The sequence below is a fragment of the Pteropus vampyrus genome, unplaced genomic scaffold, assembly GCF_000151845.1.
Source record: "Pteropus vampyrus isolate Shadow unplaced genomic scaffold, Pvam_2.0 Scaffold36, whole genome shotgun sequence".
NCBI classification, from domain to species: domain Eukaryota; kingdom Metazoa; phylum Chordata; class Mammalia; order Chiroptera; family Pteropodidae; genus Pteropus; species Pteropus vampyrus.
Window position 1 is genome coordinate 3886009 of NW_011888817.1, and position 23237 is coordinate 3909245.

The window sequence follows — 23237 nt, forward strand, 5'->3', positions numbered from 1 at the left end:
CAGGCAAAACGAGACAGAGGCCGTGGGCTCTGAGGGGACGGGCGGCCCGTTGCTTGGTCGGATCCCTGCCCGACACGCGGCCTAAGGGCCAAGGCTTTCTCATCAGCTTCCTGCCAGTTAGCGTGGTTCCCTGGCAGCCGAAACCGAAACTCAAATAATGTTCTTTGCCAGTTTCTTCCAAAAACCAGAGCGTTACGTGGATAAGAGAAAACGCACGAAACTAAGTCAGGACGCAGATTTCATTCACACTGCAGAGCTCCACTACTTTTTAGATCCCATCTCATAACCGGTAAGCTCGTTAAACCAATACAATGACAACTTTTATAATGACATGGAAGGCCGCAGGCTCCCTTTCCTCGCAGGGACCTCCTTACCAGCGTCACTCTGAGGTAACAGCCTTTCTCTTCAATCGCTCCCTAGAACCCCCACGGCGGGAGCCCTCCCCCACTACGGGTCGAACGATGGGTCAAGTCACCCTGCGCGAACAAGACTGATCACGCGCCACAAAAGAGTCGCAGGGCGGGGCGACCCGACAGCTCTCTCTCTTGCTCCCATTGGCTGCGATCACGAGGCTCTCCTCCCGACAGGCTACTTGGGAGGTTCGGAACCAGGCAGCACCCGCCTCCTGGGTGCGCCTGCGCACGCACGGCGGGCGCTCCCCGTACTGAGCAGGCGCGGCCTCGTGTCGGCTGGAGGGGCGAGTGGAGCGGCGCGCGCTGCGTCCGGGCGCTCCGCTTTCCTTGCCGGTCCCGCCCTCCGTCGCGACGGCGCATTGCATCTTGGGATAGGGAGCGATCTCCGAGCGAGGCAGCAAGATGGACGCGGGATTCTTCCGCGTAAGTAGAAGCGCGGGGATCTGGGGTGAGGGTAGGGGCTTATCGGGAAGGCCCGGCAGGAAGCTTAAACTTGAGGCAGAGTGCCTAGCGGGGGGCGCTTCGAAGATCCATAGGATCCTCAGCGCCAGCAGACGATCTCTTGCCTTGCGGCGGAGACCGGTGCGCCCCTGCGCAGTCTCCTCCTCCCGGATCGTCCCCCCTACGCGGCGGCGACGGTCGCCGGAAAATGGCGGCGGGAATGAGCTGGAGCGGTACCTCGCCTCCTGCCTGTGTGGCGGGGCCTGCAGGCTAAGCCACGCGCGCCGCCGGGTCCTGGGGCCTAGCGGAGCCGCGAGGAGGAAGTCCCTGGGGGGAGGCCGGAGGGAAGCCCTGGGGTGACTGGCGGCGGAAGGGTTCTGGAGAGTTCAGCTTTAGGGGTACTACCCCAGGAGAGCGTGCTAGAGAAAGGAAAGGAAACAGCGCTGAGCGACCACTTAAGGAGAAAGCGGGCACCGACCCCCTCCCCCTCCGTTCCTAAGCTTTCGCGAAAGCTCCGGGTCAGAGTTCGCGGAAGCTCCCGCCCAATTTGATATTCCTTCAGGGAGGGGAACTCAGGTAATACGTAACATTCGAATCTGAGACTCTCTTGACGGCAGAGGGTGCAACAAAAAGTGTGCGTGTGTGGAGGGAGGCATAGGGTGGACCAACTCCTACTCCTTCCCGCTCGCTCCCTCCCCCCGATTGTTTTAGTTCTTTGAAGTCCTCTGGAGAAAAGGTGCCCCTTAGCTAGGTTCTCCCGGGGCTGTGCGCCCATCACCTGCAGACCAGGAATTTACGACGACGTAGTTGTCCTCGGGGTCCAGACTTTGTTAGGCTCCTGCGGGTTCTTGTTTGTCCCCTGATTCCACTTCTGCAGGAAATGAACACCCAGTCGTGATCTAGATGGGTGGAAAGCGACTGTAATAGGATTAGAGTTGGCAAATTTTAGTGCAGCATGGACTATATAGAGATCAGTAGGTCTAAGTTAAAATCTAATTTTTATGTAATGTAGATTGGCTCTTCCTACTCCCCGGACCATATAATATGCAGTTTGTGTGTTTTTAAAGGAAAAGTTGGAAGAGGGGGAAGACCAGGACTTGAAGATAACGTTTTTGATAGCCCGCGTTGAAATGTCTCTGATCGACTTTGTGTGCCGACTTTTTTTTTAAGTTGCAATATTTCATGCATTTGACTTAAAATAGTTATTTGACTGTTCTTAGATTATGCAAACGATACTATGTTTACATAATGATAGTCTCAATTGAGAGCTTATCAAATTTCACCCAGCTAATAAACTCCATTTTGTAGTTTTCATCAAAGTATTATGTAGTAAATAGTGTTTCCTGTGGTCCAAATGTAATATTTTGAAGCAGAAGCCTATTTTGATATTTTTATTTCCCATGGAATGGAGTGCCAATAGAAGAGGAGCAAGGTGGTTGATAAGCTTAAAAACAAAGTTTGTGGTTTCGATAAAAGTCAGGAGGAAAGGTGTGCGGTTTTTCATATACTGCCTACAGTTCCTTAGAGGAGTTGACTGGATTTAAGCTCAGAATTAAAAGATTTTAGGGCAGTTATCTTTTTAGTACACTGCCAATCAGATAGTAAATTGAATTTCAGTTAAGATAAAGGTGATAGCTTTTATTAGCTGAACTGCCACTTGCCAGTTACTTTACATATATCATTTCTGATATCTACAGCGCTGTGAGGAAACATTCTCAGATTAAGTAACTTGCTTTGAGAACATATAGTTTAAGTAATGGCAGAGTTGGAATTCTATCTAATCCAGGTACTTTACCTTTCCAAACAAAATTTTTCTTGATCATTTTCCAAGGGATAGTGGCCAACTCAACAAACCAATCAGATTTCACATTCACATGTCCAGTTATTTCTGTATTGGGCCAGTAGGAACAACAAAACAAGACTAATGATCACTTGATGGTCTGATGTAGTATCTGTAAATTCGTTTTTCCAAATTCTTTGCTGAGATTAAGCTTTTTAAGGTAAACCTGTATTTTTCATGCATTCCAAATTCTTTTAAGTTTTTAAAATATTGTTATTAATAACCATCTATGCAATCATACTGTACTGATACTGTTTTTCAAGAAATATGTATTTTATATGGGAGATCCAACATACTTGGCTTAAATGGGGAATATACTAAATATTTAAGTCTATTTTGTAGGTTGTGAGGTCAGATATTTTGTTTTTAATAAAGTTGATCCAAATTCTTAAAGTTGTAAACTAACACAATGGAGGCCTAGGGTGTTCTTTTTTTCTATCCCCCTTGTTTATGTATGCATTGCCAAGATATTTTGCAAACAAGCTACTGGCTTTGAGAAGAGGATGAAACTTAATGGTCTTATTTGAAAATATACATTAAGCATAGTAAGTTATTCAATGAGTTCTCATTTAAACAAAGTCTTAAGTGCCTATTAGCATAGAAAAGTTTAAAAAGATACACATTGAACTTAACTTGGTTGTGGGGAGGTTTTTAGCATTTTGCTAAGTACTGCTATGTTGTTTGACTTCTTAAAGTGAGCATTTATTTTGTACTTTAAATACAGTCAAGTTTACAAAATGTCAGCTCAGTTAGGGGAAAATATGCGTTCTGCATCTATGAATATTAGCTATGGTGTTTCTACTTACTTGATTACCCTGTTTTGACTGTAAAGGTCAGAAACCATTATCAGCTGACAAAAAGCAGGAATTTAACTTTGAACTCTTAATTAAAATGTGTTTCTCTTCCTGTAGGGAACAAGTGCAGAACAGGATAATCGGTTCAGCAACAAACAGAAGAAGCTTCTGAAGCAGCTGAAATTTGCAGAATGCTTAGAAAAAAAGGTATTCTGGATAAAACTGTTTTGCACCTGTGCAACACATTTCATTGAGACATTTTGAGATTGTTCTGGAGATGCACCATATTATAATTGCTAAGGAAAACATTCATAATTAAACGTTTTCACCTTTTAGCAACAACATACACAAAATATGGCCACCAAATAAGAATAAGCCAAGTTATACCATGCTGTACAAAAAAATTCATAAGCTAAAAGGAACTTTGTTAGATAAAACTCTTAAGGGAGCTTTTAGGATTGTGAGGTTTTACTCAATAATTGCTTGCATGTTTTATCAGGTGGACATGAGCAAAGTAAATTTGGAGGTTATAAAGCCTTGGATAACAAAACGAGTAACAGAAATCCTTGGGTTTGAAGATGATGTTGTGATTGAGTTTATATTCAACCAGCTGGAAGTGAAGGTAATAATATACAGATGGTTCTTATTTCTGAATTTGTGACATAATTTTGTGTATCTATGGAAACTGAATTTTTCTATGGAATACAATTATAGGAAGGTTATTTTACAATGTTTATTGTGAAAAGAATTCACTTTGTAAACAACTATTAAGGCTGGAAGTTTAGTGAAGGTACATAGTTTTGAAAGCTACACAGGTGAAAAATCAAACTTATTGTTTGTAATTTTGCTGTTACATGTTAAGTTACTTTGACAGCAATTTTCTAATGATAATGTGATTTATGATTTAAAAGGCCTGAACCAAAATGGAAGTTATTCCTTGCGTCTGAAGTATAGCACCATCACCTTATTAGGTCACAGCAGAGTGAGTGTCCCAATGTCGCTCTGACCCAACTCCCTTGATGATGCAGTGTGTGTTTGGAGGTGAGTTGTGTAAAGTGGCCAAACATCAACAACAACAAAAAAACACAAACAGGAAAGAGCAATTGGGTAAATCTATACACTGCTCTTAAAAATTTTTACTATTATGAGATGGACGTTTATGTGAAGCATAAGGGGCAATTCTGATTTGAAAGGATATTGTTTTTAAAATAATCAAGAAACTAAAGACTTTAGTTGTAGCTGCATGTCAGCTAGTCATCAATTACATTTAGACACAATTTTTGTTTACGTTATACTTTAACTTCAGACTGAAATTGGCAGCATTGTTAGAACCAGTTAATTGTTCCATTCTTCATACATGAGATAATATGAGATGCTAGAATTAATGTTTTAAAATTTTATTATAAGGTAGTTTGCTATTTGCACGACAACCCAAAGGCCAGTAAGATGTATCATTTGACCTTTTTGGCAAATATACCAATGTGAATTTACTTTTACATTAATCCTTTTTCCAAAGAGTTCACCCTTGTGTTTTGACAAAACAGTTGGCATTTCAACTGATAAGGTATTTATATTTTAAAAAATAATTTGGTAATTACACTTTGTTCTGAACATTTTTAAAGATTATTTAATTTTAAGAAAGCACTTTCTTTAATATGTATATATTTTATGTAGAAAACCAGAAACATGGGAAAACATTTTTAAAGTGATGATTAAAGATAGATTTTATTGGAGATATGCATTACTGATTTGTATTTTAGTGCATTTTTAAAAATTAAGTATCTGGTAGTATTCCCCTTGTAGTGAGCATGAGATTAAAGTTTAGAACTTTTTTAACGATCTTTTCTTTTTTTGTGGTTGTGTACTCATTATTGCTTGTTCGTCTTTTGCAATTTAGATAAATGATATAACATTAAACTCAAGGTGGTTGAGTTGCAGTAGGGAGTCGGAAGCAAGCCAAGGGAACATCTTTCTCTACAGGGGACTTGGCGATTCCAAACCCCCAAGGTTCCAAGAAGAAACTGAAGACACCTGGAATCTGTACTTGCTTTGTGCTATTGAGCTGTGCTTGTTATATGGACCTTGTTGCTTGACCAACAGATTTAGCATTAAAAAACCCAGTTATTTTTGAGAAATCTTGACCTCTTAGCCCTTTGTGGACAGTTGAGAATTTGAGGCATTGTTATAATAGATTTTCCTTATGTAGAAGTCAGGTGTTCAGCTTAGTCTTCAAAGGTTACAGAATGCATGCATAACTTGTTAGTTTTCATAATTGGACTATGAATATTTTATGGAAAGCTATCTACAGTGTTAGAGAAGTGAACAGCTTATGTACTTTTTCCATTTCTCATTAGGGGAGAATTCTTAGGTGAGCAGACACTTTTCCTTATTAGTAAATAAATACAAGAATTTATGGATGTTCCATGATGGTTTTTAAAGTTAATAAACGTAAGACCCACTAACAGCCACATAGTCTAAAAATACTTACGAAATCCACAAAGGATTAACAGGCTGCTCTGATGCTTTTGGTAGAGTGAGAGAATTTGGTAATCTGTGCTAGAGATTATGTTGCTGAGAAACTACTAGGGAAAACTTTTTAAAATAGTAAAGAATATTTATCTAAGCCCCTATGGTAGACTTAAAAAATACTAATTTAAATGAGTTTTAGCTTGGTTCATTGGTTTGTTTCGAAGTAACCTGTTTCTCTTCCTGTCATGTCTTTTTGCAGAATCCAGACTCCAAAATGATGCAAATCAACCTGACTGGGTTTTTGAATGGAAAAAATGCTAGAGAATTTATGGGAGAACTGTGGCCCCTTCTCTTAAGTGCACAAGAAAACATCGCTGGAATTCCTTCTGCTTTCCTAGAACTGAAGAAAGAAGAAATAAAACAGAGACAGGTAAGACTTTCTTTTTTTGTAACGTAGATTTGAGAGAGTAGTATCTGGACTGCTGAGACAACTTTAGATTTTACTTGACCCAGCTAGGATCAGAATGTTGCTTTACTCTGTAATATATTTGAACATTGAGTTTTGATTCACTACTCCTTCCCTCCTAATTCAAACATTGAGTTTAGAATGTCGTTTTCTGAGAGTCCAGTGTTTTCATAGATTTTTTAAAAATAGCAGTGTAAAAGGTATGCACAAAGCTCTTCATGCAGGGAATATGTGTTAAATCACAAAAGATTAATGTGAAATAACTTTTTAAAAACGGCCATTCTCTTTAGATCAGGTATTAATTTTCAACAAGTATTTATTTAGTGCCATTCTCAATGTGTGTGTGTAGTGAAGAAAGAATATGCTCTTGCTGAAAAGCAGAGACAGTTATAGCATTGGTGTGATATCAGATATGCAGTCTTCAATTTGCTTCTTGGTCTCAAATGTTCAGCTATGTTTACTTTGAAAACCTGATCTTTGCAGATTGAACAAGAAAAGTTGGCATCTATGAAAAAGCAAGACGAAGACAAAGACAAGAGGGATAAGGAAGAAAAAGAAAGCAGCAGAGAAAAAAGGGAGAGGTCTCGAAGCCCAAGAAGGTAGAATACAATGGATGTATACCTAATGTTTTATGAGTACTTTAGGTATTCAGGTATTCTGTGTGTAGAAAGTTAAAGTTAAAAAGGAAGCTGACAGTACTAAAGAAATTTCTTCTATCATACAATTTTCATGAGCTATGGCTTGTCTCTAGGCTAAAAAATTTCATCTTTCATTTGAGACACAATTTGACTAGTCATTGTCTGTAAGATCTTGAATTATTCAACTCTTAATCCTTGAATCAAAATCTAGACTTGTTTTCCATATGGCTTTAGTTTAAATGTAGTATTTAATTGAATTAATATTTTAGTACACTCCAACTTTTTTTCTTTACATTTTTTTTTTATTGGAAATCTGTGCCCGTTAATTGTTCATATTATACTTTTCTAATTTCCTGTTCTGCGTTTCTTAGATGATTTGTTGAACCCCAAACAGATCATTTGTTTTCTTCTTCCTTCCAATACTGTGGTTAGGTTCTCATTTTTAAATCCACGATTCAGCTTCTACTGTATTTGTCTTAAAAGGTGAAAATTCCATTAGGGATCTGCTGGAATTAGTAAAGGGAGGAGGCAGTTTCTTTGTCCTTTTTCATTTATATGTTTGATATTAAAATCTACTTATTGGGGAGCAGTATTTAGTGTTCAGCACAAATCATAGTGGTAACTACTTGACTTACTGATGAACCAGGTATACTGGTCTACTTTAAGTTAGGGAAACTACTTTTGAAAAGGTAAAGGGACTTCTCTTTCAAAAGATTTTTTGTAAGTTTGATATGTCTCTTCTGAAGAGCATATTGCTATAATTGCACTGGCCATTTTCTGTAATACCACGGCTCTACCTGATGAACTTTAATAGGATCTATCTGCATCTAATCTGTTTTGTTGGGTTTATTATTGGAGAATCTCTTTATAGTTGACCTTTGATCAACATGGGTTTGAACTGTGGGGATCTACTTGTGGCTCTTTTTCAATAAATACATTTTTCTTAATGATGTTCTTAACATTTTTCTGTAGCTTTATTGCAAGAATATGGTATACAATACATAGAACAGAAAATATGTGTTAATTGACTATGTTATTGATAAGGCTTCTGGTTAACAGTAGGCTGTTAGTAGTTTTTAGGGATTCAAAAGTTAAATGCAGTTCAAATTGCCTGGAGGGTGTCAGTACCCCGACCTCTGTGTTGTTCAAGGATCAGCTGTATTGAACCTAAATCCAGGGTCCCAGGTCAATGCTTTTCTCCTTTCAAGCTGGTATACTAGAGCCTGTTGTTATTCATTTGCTTGCCTTTCTGGTTTTCTCTTGGCCTTTTCTCTCAAGTAAACATGATAAGATCTTATTTCCAATGGGAACTTCTCAGATGTAAACAGCAATAGTGGAATTTAAAAGATTAATTCTCACTTCTGCCTTTACCCCTCTCCCCCAATTCACATTATTCAAAAACTTGAAAAAAATTGCTTTCATCCTAGACGCAAATCCAGATCTCCTTCCCCTAGAAGACGATCTTCCCCTGTCAGGAGAGAGAGAAAGCGCAGTCATTCTCGATCTCCCCGTCACAGAACCAAGAGCCGGAGTCCTTCCCCTGCTCCAGAAAAGAAGGAAAAGACTCCAGAGCTCCCAGAACCATCAGCGAAAGTAAAAGAACCATCAGTACAAGAGGCCACTTCTACTAGGCAAGTACATTAAAATTTATTTATAAATATCAGTTTTAGGCTATTATTAAGTGAACTTACACCTGAGTTTAACATAAAATTACTTGATTTTTTTTTAAAATAGATTTTTAAAATTAAAATCAGTTTGTAGAACAGAACTTCAAATAGTGTAGGAGAGTATAATATACCCTAAAGGTGACCACTGTTATCCTTTGGTTGTATTCTTTCAGATATTTTATATACAGTGACTTGCTTTTTTCTCAATATCTGGATAACTGCACTTTAAAAAAAACTATGGTTAGAACTGTTAGTTGCTCACTAGATTTCATTAATCTTTTAGAGCTAGGGAGAAGTCTTCAGGGATTTTGAAAATTTTTTTAAAGAGAAATAACTTTATTTGTTGAATTGTAACTTAGGAGTCTGATTAGAAGATGGGGGAAAAATAAGCTTTTTCTTTCCATAGTGACATCCTGAAAGTTCCCAAGCCTGAACCTGTACCAGAGCCTAAAGAACCTTCTCCGGAGAAAAATTCCAAAAAGGAAAAGGAAAAGGAAAAGACCCGGCCAAGATCTCGGTCACGTTCCAAATCAAGATCCCGGACACGTTCTCGCTCTCCTTCTCATACTCGACCTAGACGACGCCATAGATCCAGATCAAGGTGAGTTGTGGCTTTAAGATCTGCGTAGAGCTTAGATTTTATGTGCTACTCTCCTAAGAATTAAAGAAATAGATTTAAAGAATAGAAAACATTGAGTAAAGTGTTATTCTTTAGATTTAGAGAGAATTGAGAATTTTTTCTGTCACAAAAATCTACATAAATGGAATTGTATCCCTTGAGTTCATTTTTTAAATGTACCTGTTGAGAAAAGCTATCAAGCAATTCATTCCGCATTCCTCATTTATTCAGGTCCTAATTTTGTTTGTTATGGCAGATCATACTCACCTAGAAGGCGGCCAAGTCCAAGAAGGCGGCCATCTCCTCGCAGAAGAACTCCACCAAGACGAATGCCTCCTCCACCAAGGCATAGAAGGAGTAGATCTCCAGTGAGACGGTGAGGGTTTCTTTTTTTTTTTTTAATCTTGGAAGTGTCAGGTGTATGAAAGTGCACCATATGTTTGTTTTAAGCTGATCTTTGTATTAATGTTCTCCTGGAAGAAAGAACTTAGGAGTGATAGTAGATAACGTCTTCCAAAGAGCCTGTCTCATTTGAGGTTTAATGCTGTTTGTGCAATGAAAAATGATGTCAGTTTAGTGTTGAAAAATAAAAAATTCGCCATCTTACTGATACCTCATGTTAACCGTTACTTTTCATACCCCAGGAAATCCTATCAAAGACATTAGCCATCTTCTCTCTTTTTTTTGGCTTATAATTACCACTGGGTTCTGAAAAGTAGATGACTAAAGAGCCAGTAAGCTGCTTTTACCTGTAGTAAAATAATCTATCCATAAATTGTGCTTTTGTATTTTTAAGTGTTTTTTGCTCATTATAATAATAATGAGTGCTTATTGTAAACAATTCAAACAAGTAACATAAATCTCATTCCATAGGTGTAACCATTATTAGCAGTTTGTTGTCTGGTTATTTTGAAGAGACTGGGCATAAAAGTAACCCTGTCAATATCAACATTCTTTAAAAAATTATCTTGAAATTAGCATACAGTAAAATGTTTTGATCTATCTCATTTAATAAAAATCATTGCTAAATACCCAAAATAGAGGCCTGGTGCACTGGTATCAAAGTTTTGTGCCTTCTTGACAATGTATCTTCTGTTTTTGGAAGGAGCACTGATGATTATGCTTCAGATTATACTCAGGACAGATTTTTTTGTGTTTAAGTCTAAGATATTTTCAGGGAGCCAAATCAACTTGGAAATAGGAGGAACAATAAGCTCCATAATATTTGTTTCTGCAGTTTGAGGTTTTTCAGAATCCCATAATTTTTAAAAATATATTTTTCTTTGTGGAGGGGTCGTCAAGGTATATCGAATCATTTTTATAACTTTTTAAAAATTATAGAATTGATGTTATCGATAAAGGAGACTAAAGATATAAATGGTCAGTCAATTTAGGCATCACACTTCTAAAACTGATTATTCCTATTTAGCAAAGTAATACTGATGCTTTCTAGTGCAAGATTAGTGGAAACAGCTATTTCCTATTTTGGAGTTTTGCAAACAGTGTGTTTTACTTGTGCTTACTGAGCCATTTAGCGATCAAAATATTTTGCAGATTGTGTAAGATTCCCTTTCAGGCAGTTTTTATCTCAAACTTAAGGTAGGGTTTCTTTTTTTCAGGTTCTCAGGAATTCTTCCGCCAAAGGTGAATTCTGCAGGTACACATAATTGCAACAGAACTTACCACAAATTTTGCTGCAGAATTCGAGAGGCCCCTGCTTCTAAGTTTATGTAGCTAAATGAATTCCTAATCTTGCACATCTTTTTAAAAATGTAACCTAAGGGTTGCTCGACAGTGTATTATTAAATGGAAAATACTTTGTCACCCAGATTTTGTATGCAAACTCCAAAACACTAATATTCCTAAGGAAGAGACTGGTTATTGTTTTACAACACTTCACATCTTATAACTGGAGAGACAACTTAAGTAGACGCATTTATCAGGACAATTTATGTCTTTAGTCGTAGAACTAGCTGTTTCCTGTGCTAGGTTATGGTTTCGTTTCCCATTTTTTAAAGACTCATTTATGTGCTTAGCTACATAAACTCAAAAGTTGGATAAAAATAGCTGTATTTCTGTGTAACCTATGCATACCTGTGAGTTCGTTCTTTACACAAATGCAGTTAATGAGTATGAATACTTTTTTCCCACAGAAGGCGGCGTTCATCCGCATCCTTGTCTGGGAGTAGCTCATCGTCCTCTTCGTCCCGGTCCCGGTCACCGCCAAAGAAGCCTCCCAAGAGGACATCCAGTCCCCCTCGAAAAACTCGTAGGTTATCTCCTTCAGCAAGTCCTCCGAGGCGGAGGCATAGGCCATCACCTCCAGCAACTCCACCGCCAAAAGCTCGTCATTCCCCAACACCCCAGCAGTCAAACCGTACAAGAAAAAGTCGTGTTTCTGTCTCTCCAGGGAGAACTTCAGGTAAAGGTAAAAATCAAACACATAAAAACAAATGTTTTTTCATTTGTTTACATAGTGCTGAGTCAGTTGTTGGCCACCCACTCCCCCCTTCAAAGTATGAAGTAACTGGGTAATATTTTTTCATGTGATGTTCTTTGTAAATTACTTGGAGGCTCACCGTTTCTTTCCCACTTTAAGTTCTTGGGATTTGATGAAATAGTTTCATGTAAGTGTTTTGTTTTTAGCAATGCCCTCTGGCATGGAGTGGGTTGAGAAATGTATTACCAGCCAGGGGCTGTTTGATTTTGGGCAACTTATTGAAGTTTGTGTCATGATAGGAGATCATTGTATTACTAAGAGACCGGTTAACTTTTTTCCCCAAAGATTTTTTTGTTTGATATTTTATTCAAGGACTTCATATTCTGTTTTAATTTTTTCTTGGCCACATTGGGAAGGACACGGTGTCCTCTTAAAAGCTGATTTGTTTTTTTTTTTTAATTTAGACTCTAGGCAGGGTTCTTAGTGTTGTCCTTGTTTTATTCTGTGGATTGAATTCTGAGGAATTTATGATCTGTGATCCTTCCAGGCAGGTAGAATGCATTGTTAGTCTGAGAGAAGGTTGTGGTCTGTTGGGGTTTGTTTCTTTTGCATTAAATACGTACTGTAGGATGTACTTGAATCTGGCTTCTGGTACTTAGAGCTGGAATGATACGGTCTGAAAGGTGAGTAGTGAGGGGAAGGGTAAGATCTAAAAAGCTGGATTTTTAAGGAGCAACCTGCAGTTGGTTTGATCACATTTAAATTTTCGGTTTAGAAGTGAGAAAGAATGAGGATAGGGAAAATTTTGACTATATTTTAATGAATTTAATGAGATCAGAGTTTCTAATTAGCGCCCCTACTACTTTGTCTCCCCTCCCCCCAACCCTGTGACGTGTTGATAGCCAGAAAGGCAAATTTTGCTTTACCTCTTTGAACTCTTATTTTAGTGAGATATAGACAAGCTGTTAGTGAAAAAGGGGTTTGGCAGGTAATGGTAATCTGTAAAGAGTAATATATAGATTATTTTCTAAATTTTAAAAGATTAATTTAGTGTTACATAATTAAATACTATGTGGTGATTTTTGTTGCATTGGCTCTTTAGGCCAAACAGGCAGCTGGATAAGAACAGAAACCTTTAGATCTTCCAAGTTCAAGCTTAATTAAAGTATGGGAAGGGGCTTTAAGATCACATATTTTTTATAACCTCATGTCTCTTACTACCTCTTGATCAAAACTTAGGGAAATTTCAGTCTGTCTATAGTTTCTAGTGACAACATCCAAATCTGATGCCATCGTTCTGATCTATTTTTTCTATAAAGTGTTTGCACTCTTAATATTTCTTTGTATTGGAACAGAAAGCTCTTTAGTGAAAAAATACTATAAATGTTACTTGTTATTTTACAAAAGCGTATCAAGTTATAATATTTCTTTTTACATCATATAGCCAAAGGGGTAATAAGTGTACCTGAACAGAATGACTGAATCCTTATTAAAATAGGTTGATTGTTAAGAATGAGGAGTTACCTTTTTTAAGGTGCATAGGTAGCAACCGTTCATGTTTTGATGTATTGTTGGGGGAGTGGCTGTTGCTTTTGGAAACAAGTCACAGTGGACAGGTATATAAGCAAGAAGTAAGTCAAAGTGGATGACAAAAGGACTAGTTCTATTCCTGTGGATTCTGGGACAGATTTTTCCATGTTCAAACAAAACCCAACCAAAGAGATCCACGGCGATGAGTGTAGTCAGAGGCTGCCTTGTGACCATTGAAGCTGATCGTTGGTTCTAACTACTTAGAAATAACTTTTTATAGTAAAAAAGCCTTCTGTGATGAGATTTCAGAGGTAGAAATGACTTTAGAGATTGTTGCCGAGAAACAGATTCTCGGGTTAAGTGATTTGGTCAGGTCAGCTAGCCAGGACTAGAATTTGGGTTCTCATTCCCATTTGAAAAATGTATACTTTGCCCAACTCTCCTACCTCGAAATGCCTGTTCTGCTTTCTGGAGGAGGGAAATAGAAGGCAGGGTGAAATTCTTTAGCTTTTTACCTCGTGGTATGATTTCAGAAATTTCTTTTTTGCAGTCTCCATGGCTAATAAGAGCAATGACAGCATTGAAATGGAATAAATTTTACTTTTGTGTTTCATGTAGTCACCAACCAGGACTTAAAAGGTTCTCCTGTTGGTAGGAGGCAAATGGAGTGGAAAGAAGGCAGGAATAGTATTTGGGGGAATTTAAGAGGTAAAGTATTCAGACTATAATACACATTTCTCATCTGAAAGGGTCCTCAGAAAGCATTTTATAGTCAATGGCATGCCATAGTTAAATCGACGTTATCTTAGTACATAAAATAGTGCTTTGAAATCGGTGGGATATTAAATTAAGTAAGTTTAAGGAGGATTTCTATCTGTGGTGGGAGCGATAGTTTTGAGTTTAGATCCTCTTAGCTATATAAACTGTACTTGTAGATACGTAATGATTATTTTAGTAATTCTGGTCACAAGGTGACTTGTCTTACAAGTGATCTTTGTGCAAGTCTGGGAGATTAATAATTAATAGGACTGTTGAAGTAAATTTAAAATTCTGGTTTTTCTGTTGACTAGAAGATTTTGACTTCACGCTAGAATGATTTTGCCTCTTGAATATGAAAAATAAAAACATTAACATAAACAATAAAATCCATTTAGACAAACCTCGATGAAATATTAACTTTATTTATAATGATAATGTGTTTCAGTTAGTCCTAGTAAACCAGAGTAGAGGTATATAATGGATACTTGTCTAATGATATGAATATATTAACAATAATTATAGACTGTTTTAGCTAAGCCCTTAATGAGATTGAATCAAGATAAAACTATAAATGTGTATTTTCATGGGAAAAAAACCGTAAGTAATATTAGAGTTCAGCTGTGTTATTTACTAAGTAGGCATTTGCCAGGCATCTTGCAAACATAATCACATTTTTAATGTTTCTTAGGAGAAAATGCTTTCTGATGTCCAAACACATTTTGGAATGCAGTTTTCCAAGGTGGCAACTTGGACATGTGGCTTTAAAGATAACTGGATGCCTATAAAATCTTTTTTTAAATCAGTATTCATCTTTACTTGTGTTATAACTTGTGTTATAAAATCTTTTTTTAAACGTGAAGATTAACTAACACTTAAAAATGAGGAATACTGACCAGAAAAAAATAGCCTCATCCTTAAAAATTAAAAGTATTTCTATTTTAGTTCTTTGAATTTGTTAAAATACAAGTTTTAAATGTCTTATTGCTACCATATTTCATGATAATTTGGAGTTAACCATTCTTTACCTAATCCATTGTTTATCCAAAATACTTACTAGGCAGAAACATTAATAAAATGCTGGTCATTTTAAAAGTACAGTGGTAAATTTCTCCAGTTTGACTACTTCAGCAAAGATGAGATTGCTATTTTAGAACTTTAGTTCTCTAAGTTACTGCCCCTTGAGTAAACCTTTACAGAATTCTGAATATGAGTGTCTGTTAAATGAAATGTGTCTGCATTCTAGATCCCAAAACAGTAGTAAGGAACTTGAGGTGTGAAGGTCCCACTGTCTTCCAGTTTAGTTCTTAGAGTAATGTTTTCGTATGATGTTTCAGGTTAATCTATGGTAAGGTTAATGATTCTATCTATGTACTTCTGATTTTAGTTGAAGCATTGCATAGATATTATAAACAGAGCTAGTAACAGTTGGAAATTAAAGCCTATGTCCTAGGAATAGAATCTTGGGTTCAGATCCTGGTTTCCTTATGCTATCTGTGACTTTGAAATTAATTCTTTTTAAACCTCAGTTCCTTTTGTAAAATGGATATTGTTAGTAACTACTTAATAATACAGCAAGCATACAAAAGGTGGTTGCCATAATTTTCCATGCAATTGGGAAAAGAAAAGTTGGATAATTCATAAGATATCCACAGCTCTTCTCTACCTTAGGTTATCTCAGAACTGCTGCTGCTTCTTTCCCCTCCCTCCCCTACTTTTTAGCTTTGGAAAGAATCCTCCAGCCTTAGTATTTAATTATTTTTCCCATTGTGAATGTCTAGCTTTTTATAGGTAGTTCAAATCTGTCATGCTGCTGTGAATGTTAGGCTCTACATTAAGAGCCTACAATCCTCTTGGGTGGCTAGTTCATTCCTCTACCGCAGATCTGGTTTCTTCATCATTTATCACTTTTATTTAACTTTTCTGAACTCACCTATAATAGATGTTTGAAAGCTTTTATGTCTGTTGAGGCTTCCATAGAGTATGTTTTGGGTCGCACACAAGTTTGCTGAGCTGAATGTTATATACATAGTGTAAAGCTTGTCCTACCCAGAAACAGCTTCCAGTTTCTCTCAACTATTTTCTCTTTGGAAGAATCTCAAGATTCAAAAATCATAGAACTTTTTGAGAGTTTTCATCTAACATTAAAAAATTCTTGGTTTCAAAAAAAAAATTGTTTTCATTTCAGGTATTGTTCAGATAATGACAAAAAGGTCTTACAGAATTTAATAATTCTCAGTAAATTCTTTATGAGAATAGTCATACCTGTTTTTGTACTGTTAGGGTGTCTTGTGATGCTTTTTTTCCCTTGTATTTAAGTGGGGGTTTTTTATTGTTTATTTTTTTTGTTTGTTTACCTTAACTCTTTAGTGACAAAACATAAAGGTACTGAGAAAAGAGAGTCCCCTTCACCAGCACCCAAGCCTAGAAAAGTAGAGTTATCTGAATCAGGTAAGTGTCTGTGTGTGTGTGTATGTGTGTGTTTGTAGCTGAATTAGCTTTGTTGTTGCACATTTGTTCATCCCCGTTTAGTTAAAGATTAGTTACAGGATATTGCTTAGTGCTTAAGAGCTAGGACTCCGAAGTCAGACCAACCTGGTTTGAATCCCACACTTCACTACTTAACTCCATTTTTGTTTAATTACTTAATTTATCTGAGCCTCATTTTTTTCATATCTGAAATGTGAATATCATCCCTTTAGGGTTTTGTTGTTTCACTGAAATGTTTATAAAGTGCTTGGCATCCAGCCTGACCTGTTGCAAATGCCTAAATAAGCTTGAGTACATTTGGTGATTGAGAGTCTAAATTGGCATTTTAAGCTCCTCTGCAAAAATTAATAAATAAATAATAATACATGGTAGTTGTATTGCTTCACCCAACCAGATAAAAGGTTTAAGAGGCCATATTCAATCCTATTCAAATATGTTATATTTTCTGTATGCATAACTAAAGAAACACTTTCTAAATGCATCCATCTTTCAGAAGAAGATAAAGGTGGCAAAATGGCTGCAGCAGATTCTGTGCAACAAAGACGCCAATACAGACGACAGAACCAGCAGTCTTCATCTGGTATGGACAATGATTAAATTTTTTCTTCCTGCTTAGAAAAGTATAGTTTTTTTCCCCATTCCCCTGTCTTATTCCCCAAAGCTTTTATTCAGAAATTATGCACATATAAACATCTGTAGTTTAAAAAGAAAAAAAAAATCCACACAAGCTCAAGCTATAGGTTATGCTGCCTGCGTTTGTTTGTTTATTAAGGCAAGGCAACCCTTGGTTGATCTCACAGATTGAAGGACCTCTGATGTTTTATTTTTATTTTTTATTTTTTACGTCTACAGCACCTGGTCTTCCAAGGTGGTCTCCCATCCAAATACTAACCAGGCCCAACCCTGCTTAGCTTCCGAGATTAGACAGGATTGGGCTTGTTCATGGTGGCATGGCCATAGACTGCCTGCGATTTTAATGTAATATCTAGACCTGTTTCCCTATTCCTATGGATCTGCCTTCTTTGTTATAATATACTATAATTTAGTGAGCCAGTTGCCTCTTTGGACATTCAGGTTATTTCTGTTTTTGTGAGTGTGTGTGTACTGTGTAAATATATCTAAAATATTAATTAGAAGTGGAATTTCTAAATTAGAATATGTGCATAGAAAGCTGGGTTTTAAACCAGGTGTTCTGATTTTTAGATCAGTTGGTATTTGTGACAGTCTGGGCACACTACCTTTGCTTTGGATTTATAAAATGGAAACCAAAGCATCCCACAGTAGCAGAAAGTCAATTAAAAGTTATTTATGTAGCTTTTACAACTTTCTTAAGGCGAGGTTAATCATGGAAGGGTTTGAAAATGTTTATAGGTCTTGGGAGTTTTTGGTACCTGGGACTTTGTTTTAAATTTGAGTTTTGATATTTGGGGAACAGTTGTTAATTATTTTCAGTTTAAGGAAACCATTTGCAAGCAATTGAAGTTTTTCTCCTTGCAGTCTTAGACATTTGTCACTAGGCCTCATACATATTTTTCTTTGTTTGATAAATGCTAAGGATATAGAAATAAGCCATTCAAACCCTAATAGGGTTTTCCATAGCCTTAAAAAGTGCTTAGAGTAAAAAGAATCAAGTGATTGCTTAAGGTGCTTTTTATGCTTTACTTATTTGGAAAATTGCCTGATCCTTAAAAGACATTGTCTTATTGAATTGTGCTGTGGAAATGATTGATTTATATATCTCATTTATATAGTAATGTATATTTATGTTTGGCTTTCAAGTCATTGAGCAAATATTGATACTGCCTTTGTTCAAAAGTGATAGCTTGTATACGTGCTCACTTATGTTAGTGGACACTATCTACTTAGATTCAGAAAACGTAGACAGACTTTTAAGCACAGACGTACTGAAATATTTTATTTATTGTGTAATTATAGATTCTGGCTCCTCCTCTTCCTCAGAAGATGAGCGACCCAAGAGGTCCCATGTGAAGAATGGTGAGGTAGGCAGGCGGCGCAGACATTCCCCTTCCCGGAGTGCCTCTCCATCACCTCGAAAGCGCCAGAAAGAGACCTCTCCTCGGTAATGTCTTTTCTTCGATGATCTTCACTGATGTTCCATGGAGGGCGGTGGGCTACGGTCTTATTTTAGAATTTGGTTAACTCCTTCATTTTAAGGACTCACACAAGGAAGTGGTCAGATTGGGGGGCTTTGGGGGTTTTCTTCGCTCTCTTTGGTGGTTATTAGCTAATTAACGAGAACTTCATAAGTTTTGTGCCACCATGTCATATGTGTGCATGACCAGAAATATACCAGTTAAGTTCTAGCATTAATTCCTGAATGTCTGAACATTTTAAAAATATATCTCCATTAGTGATAATTTAACGCCATTAAAGTAAATAATTTGGTGAACGGAATTCTTGACATTTGTTTTTCTCCACTGCTCTCAGGATGCAGATGGGAAAGCGATGGCAATCGCCAATGACTAAAAGGTTGGTTAGACACTACTTTGTAAATTAGGGTTACATGTCAAAGTTTATGGCTTAATTTACTGTTTAGGTGACCTTATTCCATTCCTAGGTATACAGTGGGTATGGCTACGGAGAAGTTAAGCTATTTTGGTTTGATTTTATTTCTTTATACATCAAATTAATAATAGAATTGTACACAGTGTTCATTTTAGGGCCTTGTTTGAAGTTAGCTTTTTGTGCAGTTACAGTATCTGGTTTTTCCAAAGGTAGGATAATAATAGTTCCTTAGTTTTAGTGGGAAAGGACTTTATGTTGATGTTAGGGATGGCGAGAAAAACTATGGAGACACTTAAAAAAGTAGGAGAGGAATGTAAGGCTTTGGCCCTTGTTCGGTGTTCCTTATAGTAGAAAGATAGATTTGCATATCCTTATTGAACCTTTTTGATTATCACTGTCTTTGTGACCATAAAACCATAACATTTTACAGTCAATTTATACTCAGAAATCTCTATATTAGGCCTGTCTCATGAGCGAAGTGACAAAGACCTGGGTCACTGACATTGTACCATTATACTATCTTCATTAGTCTTCTAGTTTTGGGGGGTTAGCTGCCACTAAATTTCTAAGCATTTATCCTTCCTGAAACTAGCACATGGTATTATTTTTGGCTCAGTTTTTGAAGCTGTGTTGTTTTAGGTGTTCTCATTAATGAGAGTATTTTCTTGGAAAGGTTCTTTGGAACCAGTCAACAATGTTAGTAGTGGAGCAATTTACACTGTGGAAGTAATTGTTACTTGTCAATAAAACACAAAAAACTGAAAAGAGATAAATTTAGGTGCTCAAGGTATTCTCTTCCTACCTGTAATTACCCCTAGCTTTTGTAAAATTGCTAGTACAGCAGCTAAAAAATGACTTCACAAAATCAGATTAGTGGTAAGATTTTTTCCCTTTCTTCTTCCCCCACCCATGATGGAACTATTTTCTTTACCAGAAAGTGATTTCGCACTACAATATCAAAACTAATGTTTATTACTGTACTCCAAGATGTTTTGTTTCTCATTTAAAAAGTTCTAAGTTATATTAGTAGCCTCAAGTTTAATGATGTTAGAAATTGCTGTCAGATGTCTAGAATTGGAGAAATAATTATTTGAAATCATGCTTCAGTATTTATTGTATTTTAAGAGGAGAAATTCAGCCTTGGTTTCAAATATTTTATGTATACATAAACACAGAAAAGTGTAACATTTTCTATGCTTTTAAACAATTGTCTTTGGTTATTGAACACCCCTTAACTTATGTTTAGTGTAGTTGATGACATCTTAGGTAGTTGTCACATCTCTATTACCAGCATAACTAGTGAAGTGAGATTGTTCTGAAGAGATCACTGCAGAGATAGCAAGCTGGCTCCTTCTTATGATATTCATCTATTCCTAAATTCTTGAGAAGCTAAGGGCTATATCACATATCGAGGCTTATTGAAACTGATTCTCACACAGTTTAGGGGAAAAACTTTGCTACTCAACAATTTCCGTACACATTTGAAGGCGTGACTTGACATCAGTAATCAGTAATGAGAAAATGCTTAGCTTTTTTTTAAACCCCTGAAGTGTGTGCCTTATCATATCAGTTAAGAAAATAGCCCTTAGGTCATAGAGCCATGTATGTATCAGGACTTCACTTATAAATGATGATCAGATTTTTCTGGCAGTTCCTTAAGTTAACACTACTTTGGTTATGGTTTTATTTTTATTCTCTTTTTGATTATTCTCACATAGAAACACAGGATATTAAAGGTCATCACTGAAAAAGGGACCTTTTAGTAACTAAGCTTTTCATTTTACAAATGAAACAGGCATAAAATAAATATCTTGGGTCATTAATGTATCATAATAGATTCTAATCTGAGTCTAATTTTTAATAAGAATTTCTGATTAAAATTTGTGACCTGAAATTGAGAGAATATTTAAAGAGAATCCACATAATCAAAATGTAATAGCCCCTTATGCTATTATACCTATTGATAGCATCTCAAGAGTTCTGGTTTATGTCACCTCGTTCTCAAAGTTTGCAAATGTAAACCTTTGCTTTTTTCTTTTTAAGTCAAAACCCAGATATCTTTTCCAATTTGAAATTTTCATTGCCTCTTGAAACAATACTGTAGCCATCTTGTTTCTCCAGGTCTCATAATTCTGATGAACCCTGCTGTTGAAGTGTTTTCTCCTTTAACTGTCTTGTCTTGTAATTAATAGTTTTTGTTTATATTTCATTTCTCTGAAGCTTCTCTGTCTTAACATGTCACCTCTAATAGTTAGATTTTAAACCTGCAAGCCTTAGTCCCCACAAGGCATAAACAAATAGAGATTGAAAACTAATAATTTCAGAAGTTTCTATGTTCTGTTAACAGAGCTCTTAGTCTGAAAGGGGAACCAAGACTAGTAAACTTCAGAAAATATTTTTAGATTCACAGGAATCCTGAACTGGGCAAGAAATTAAGAATTAACATTATTTAACTTTTTTATATACACAAACTTAACCAAAAGGTGGCAAATGGGCTTAGTGTATGTTTTAATATATTTATAGGGAGATTGCTACGAGTTAGTCTAGTTGATAAAATCATAATTTCAGGTGTTTTTTGTGTTGATTGTGTTATTGAGCTCAGATTAAGGTGTTTGATCTTTGTCTCTATGTTAACCAAATTACTTTCAGTGATAGCTTTTAATGCTCAGATGACTTTGGTCCTTTGTCTTTGGGACAGTGTTAGTAGTATACAACTCTTGAACAGTGGAAATTTAAAAAAATCAAGAACTATGAAGTAGTAACACCCAGATTAGGGGCTTTAAGCTGCTGTTGACTATTAAAAGTTTTGATTCTCTATTAGAACATTGAATTTTTCTAGGCTTTAATGCACTTGTAATAAGGAATCAGAAAATCACCTGGAAAGAGCCTGTTTGGAATATTCATAGCTCAGATCTGGTGAACACAGAGCTCAGATAAGTTTCCCAGGTGATTGTGGCGTGCCTGCCAATTTTAAAACAGTGCTCTAAGGCAGTGTTTTCAAACATTTTTGCTACATTATGTTAAGGTTTTTGTCATAACGCAGACTATGTAATTATACACTGAAACAAAAATTTCACAAAACAATATTTACCCTTATTACAAGTAACAGACTCTGATTTTCTATTTTTTAAAAAATGCTGGTTGTTACCCATGGTCTTAGCTACTGGTCTTGACCTGTAGTCTGAAGAGCACTGCTCCAATGGGTAGAGTAACAGTTGCTGCACTTTGAGTTTACAAAGATTGAAACTCATCTGGTGCACTTGATTATAAATGCCACTAACTCAGAATCAACTATAATTCTTCTTTGGTTTAGTGGTAGACGGCGGCGAAGCCCCTCCCCACCGCCCACCAGAAGACGCCGGTCTCCTTCTCCTGCTCCTCCTCCCCGACGGCGCAGGTCTCCCACACCGCCACCCCGACGAAGGTGCTGTCAGATAGGCTTATTAGAGAGCTATGACTCTTCAGGATCGAAACACTTCATTAGGGTGACATCGCTCAGCCATTCACAAAACACCACAGATTATATGATTCCATTTATGTGAAAAGTCTGGAACACAGAAATCTGTAGATAGAACGTGGATTAGTGTTGCCAAGGTGGTAATGGGGAGTGATAACGATTGTTCAACTGTATACTAAAACTATTGAAATGTACACTTTATTTAAATGGGTGGATTTTATGGTATGCGAATTATGTTAATGTTGTTAAATACATTAGGCAGAAACACTCTATTTAGTGATTACAAAGAGAAAAATATTAACTTATTGAAGACTTTCCAGCAGATGCCTTCTTAACTAAGGAATCAAAGTTAACATACCCAGTGATACATATTGGCATCACACAATTCCTAGATATCTCCGTAGAATCCTTACCAGTTACGCAGAACCTCAGTCTAATTATGAAATATCAGACAATCCCAATTTGAAGGTCATTCTAGGGAGGAATTGACCAGTAAGTCCTAAAAAATGTCAGTCATGAAAGACAAACTGAGTAACAGTTACAAATTAGCAGGAACTTTGGATATAAGACAACTAAATGCAATGTAGGATTCTGATTTTTGGAACCTGGGACAGAAAAAGGACATTACTGGAAAATAGGCGATAGTGATATTTTAATATCAATTGAGGTTGATTTAAGTTCTGATGATTTT

At 36.7% G+C, this 23237-nt stretch overlaps 1 protein-coding gene and 1 pseudogene across 9 annotated transcripts in view; one reads left to right on the forward strand and one right to left on the reverse strand.

Moving 5' to 3' along the window:
• The first annotated feature begins 678 nt into the window (after positions 1 to 678).
• Positions 679 to 23237, forward strand: part of SRRM1 (serine and arginine repetitive matrix 1) — a 28195-nt gene continuing 5636 nt past the window's right edge. The window contains exons 1-15 of one of the 9 annotated variants that reach the window (XM_011357620.2): positions 3636 to 3695; positions 3988 to 4110; positions 4400 to 4529; positions 5386 to 5528; positions 6217 to 6387; positions 6907 to 7022; positions 8489 to 8692; positions 9135 to 9329; positions 9604 to 9723; positions 11501 to 11775; positions 16444 to 16524; positions 17057 to 17143; positions 18499 to 18643; positions 19012 to 19053; positions 22403 to 22513. In XM_011357620.2, the coding sequence (XP_011355922.1) occupies positions 6232 to 6387; positions 6907 to 7022; positions 8489 to 8692; positions 9135 to 9329; positions 9604 to 9723; positions 11501 to 11775; positions 16444 to 16524; positions 17057 to 17143; positions 18499 to 18643; positions 19012 to 19053; positions 22403 to 22513 (1532 nt within the window). In that variant the 5' untranslated portion in view covers positions 3636 to 3695; positions 3988 to 4110; positions 4400 to 4529; positions 5386 to 5528; positions 6217 to 6231. Of the gene's footprint in view, positions 837 to 3605; positions 3696 to 3987; positions 4111 to 4399; positions 4530 to 5385; positions 5529 to 6216; positions 6388 to 6906; positions 7023 to 8488; positions 8693 to 9134; positions 9330 to 9603; positions 9724 to 11500; positions 11776 to 16443; positions 16525 to 17056; positions 17144 to 18498; positions 18644 to 19011; positions 19054 to 22402; positions 22514 to 23237 lie in introns of those variants that run through there. The other 8 variants (XM_011357613.2, XM_011357614.2, XM_011357615.2 and 5 more) reach the window with 8 other exon arrangements.
• LOC111738241 lies at positions 17407 to 17525 on the reverse strand (annotated as a pseudogene).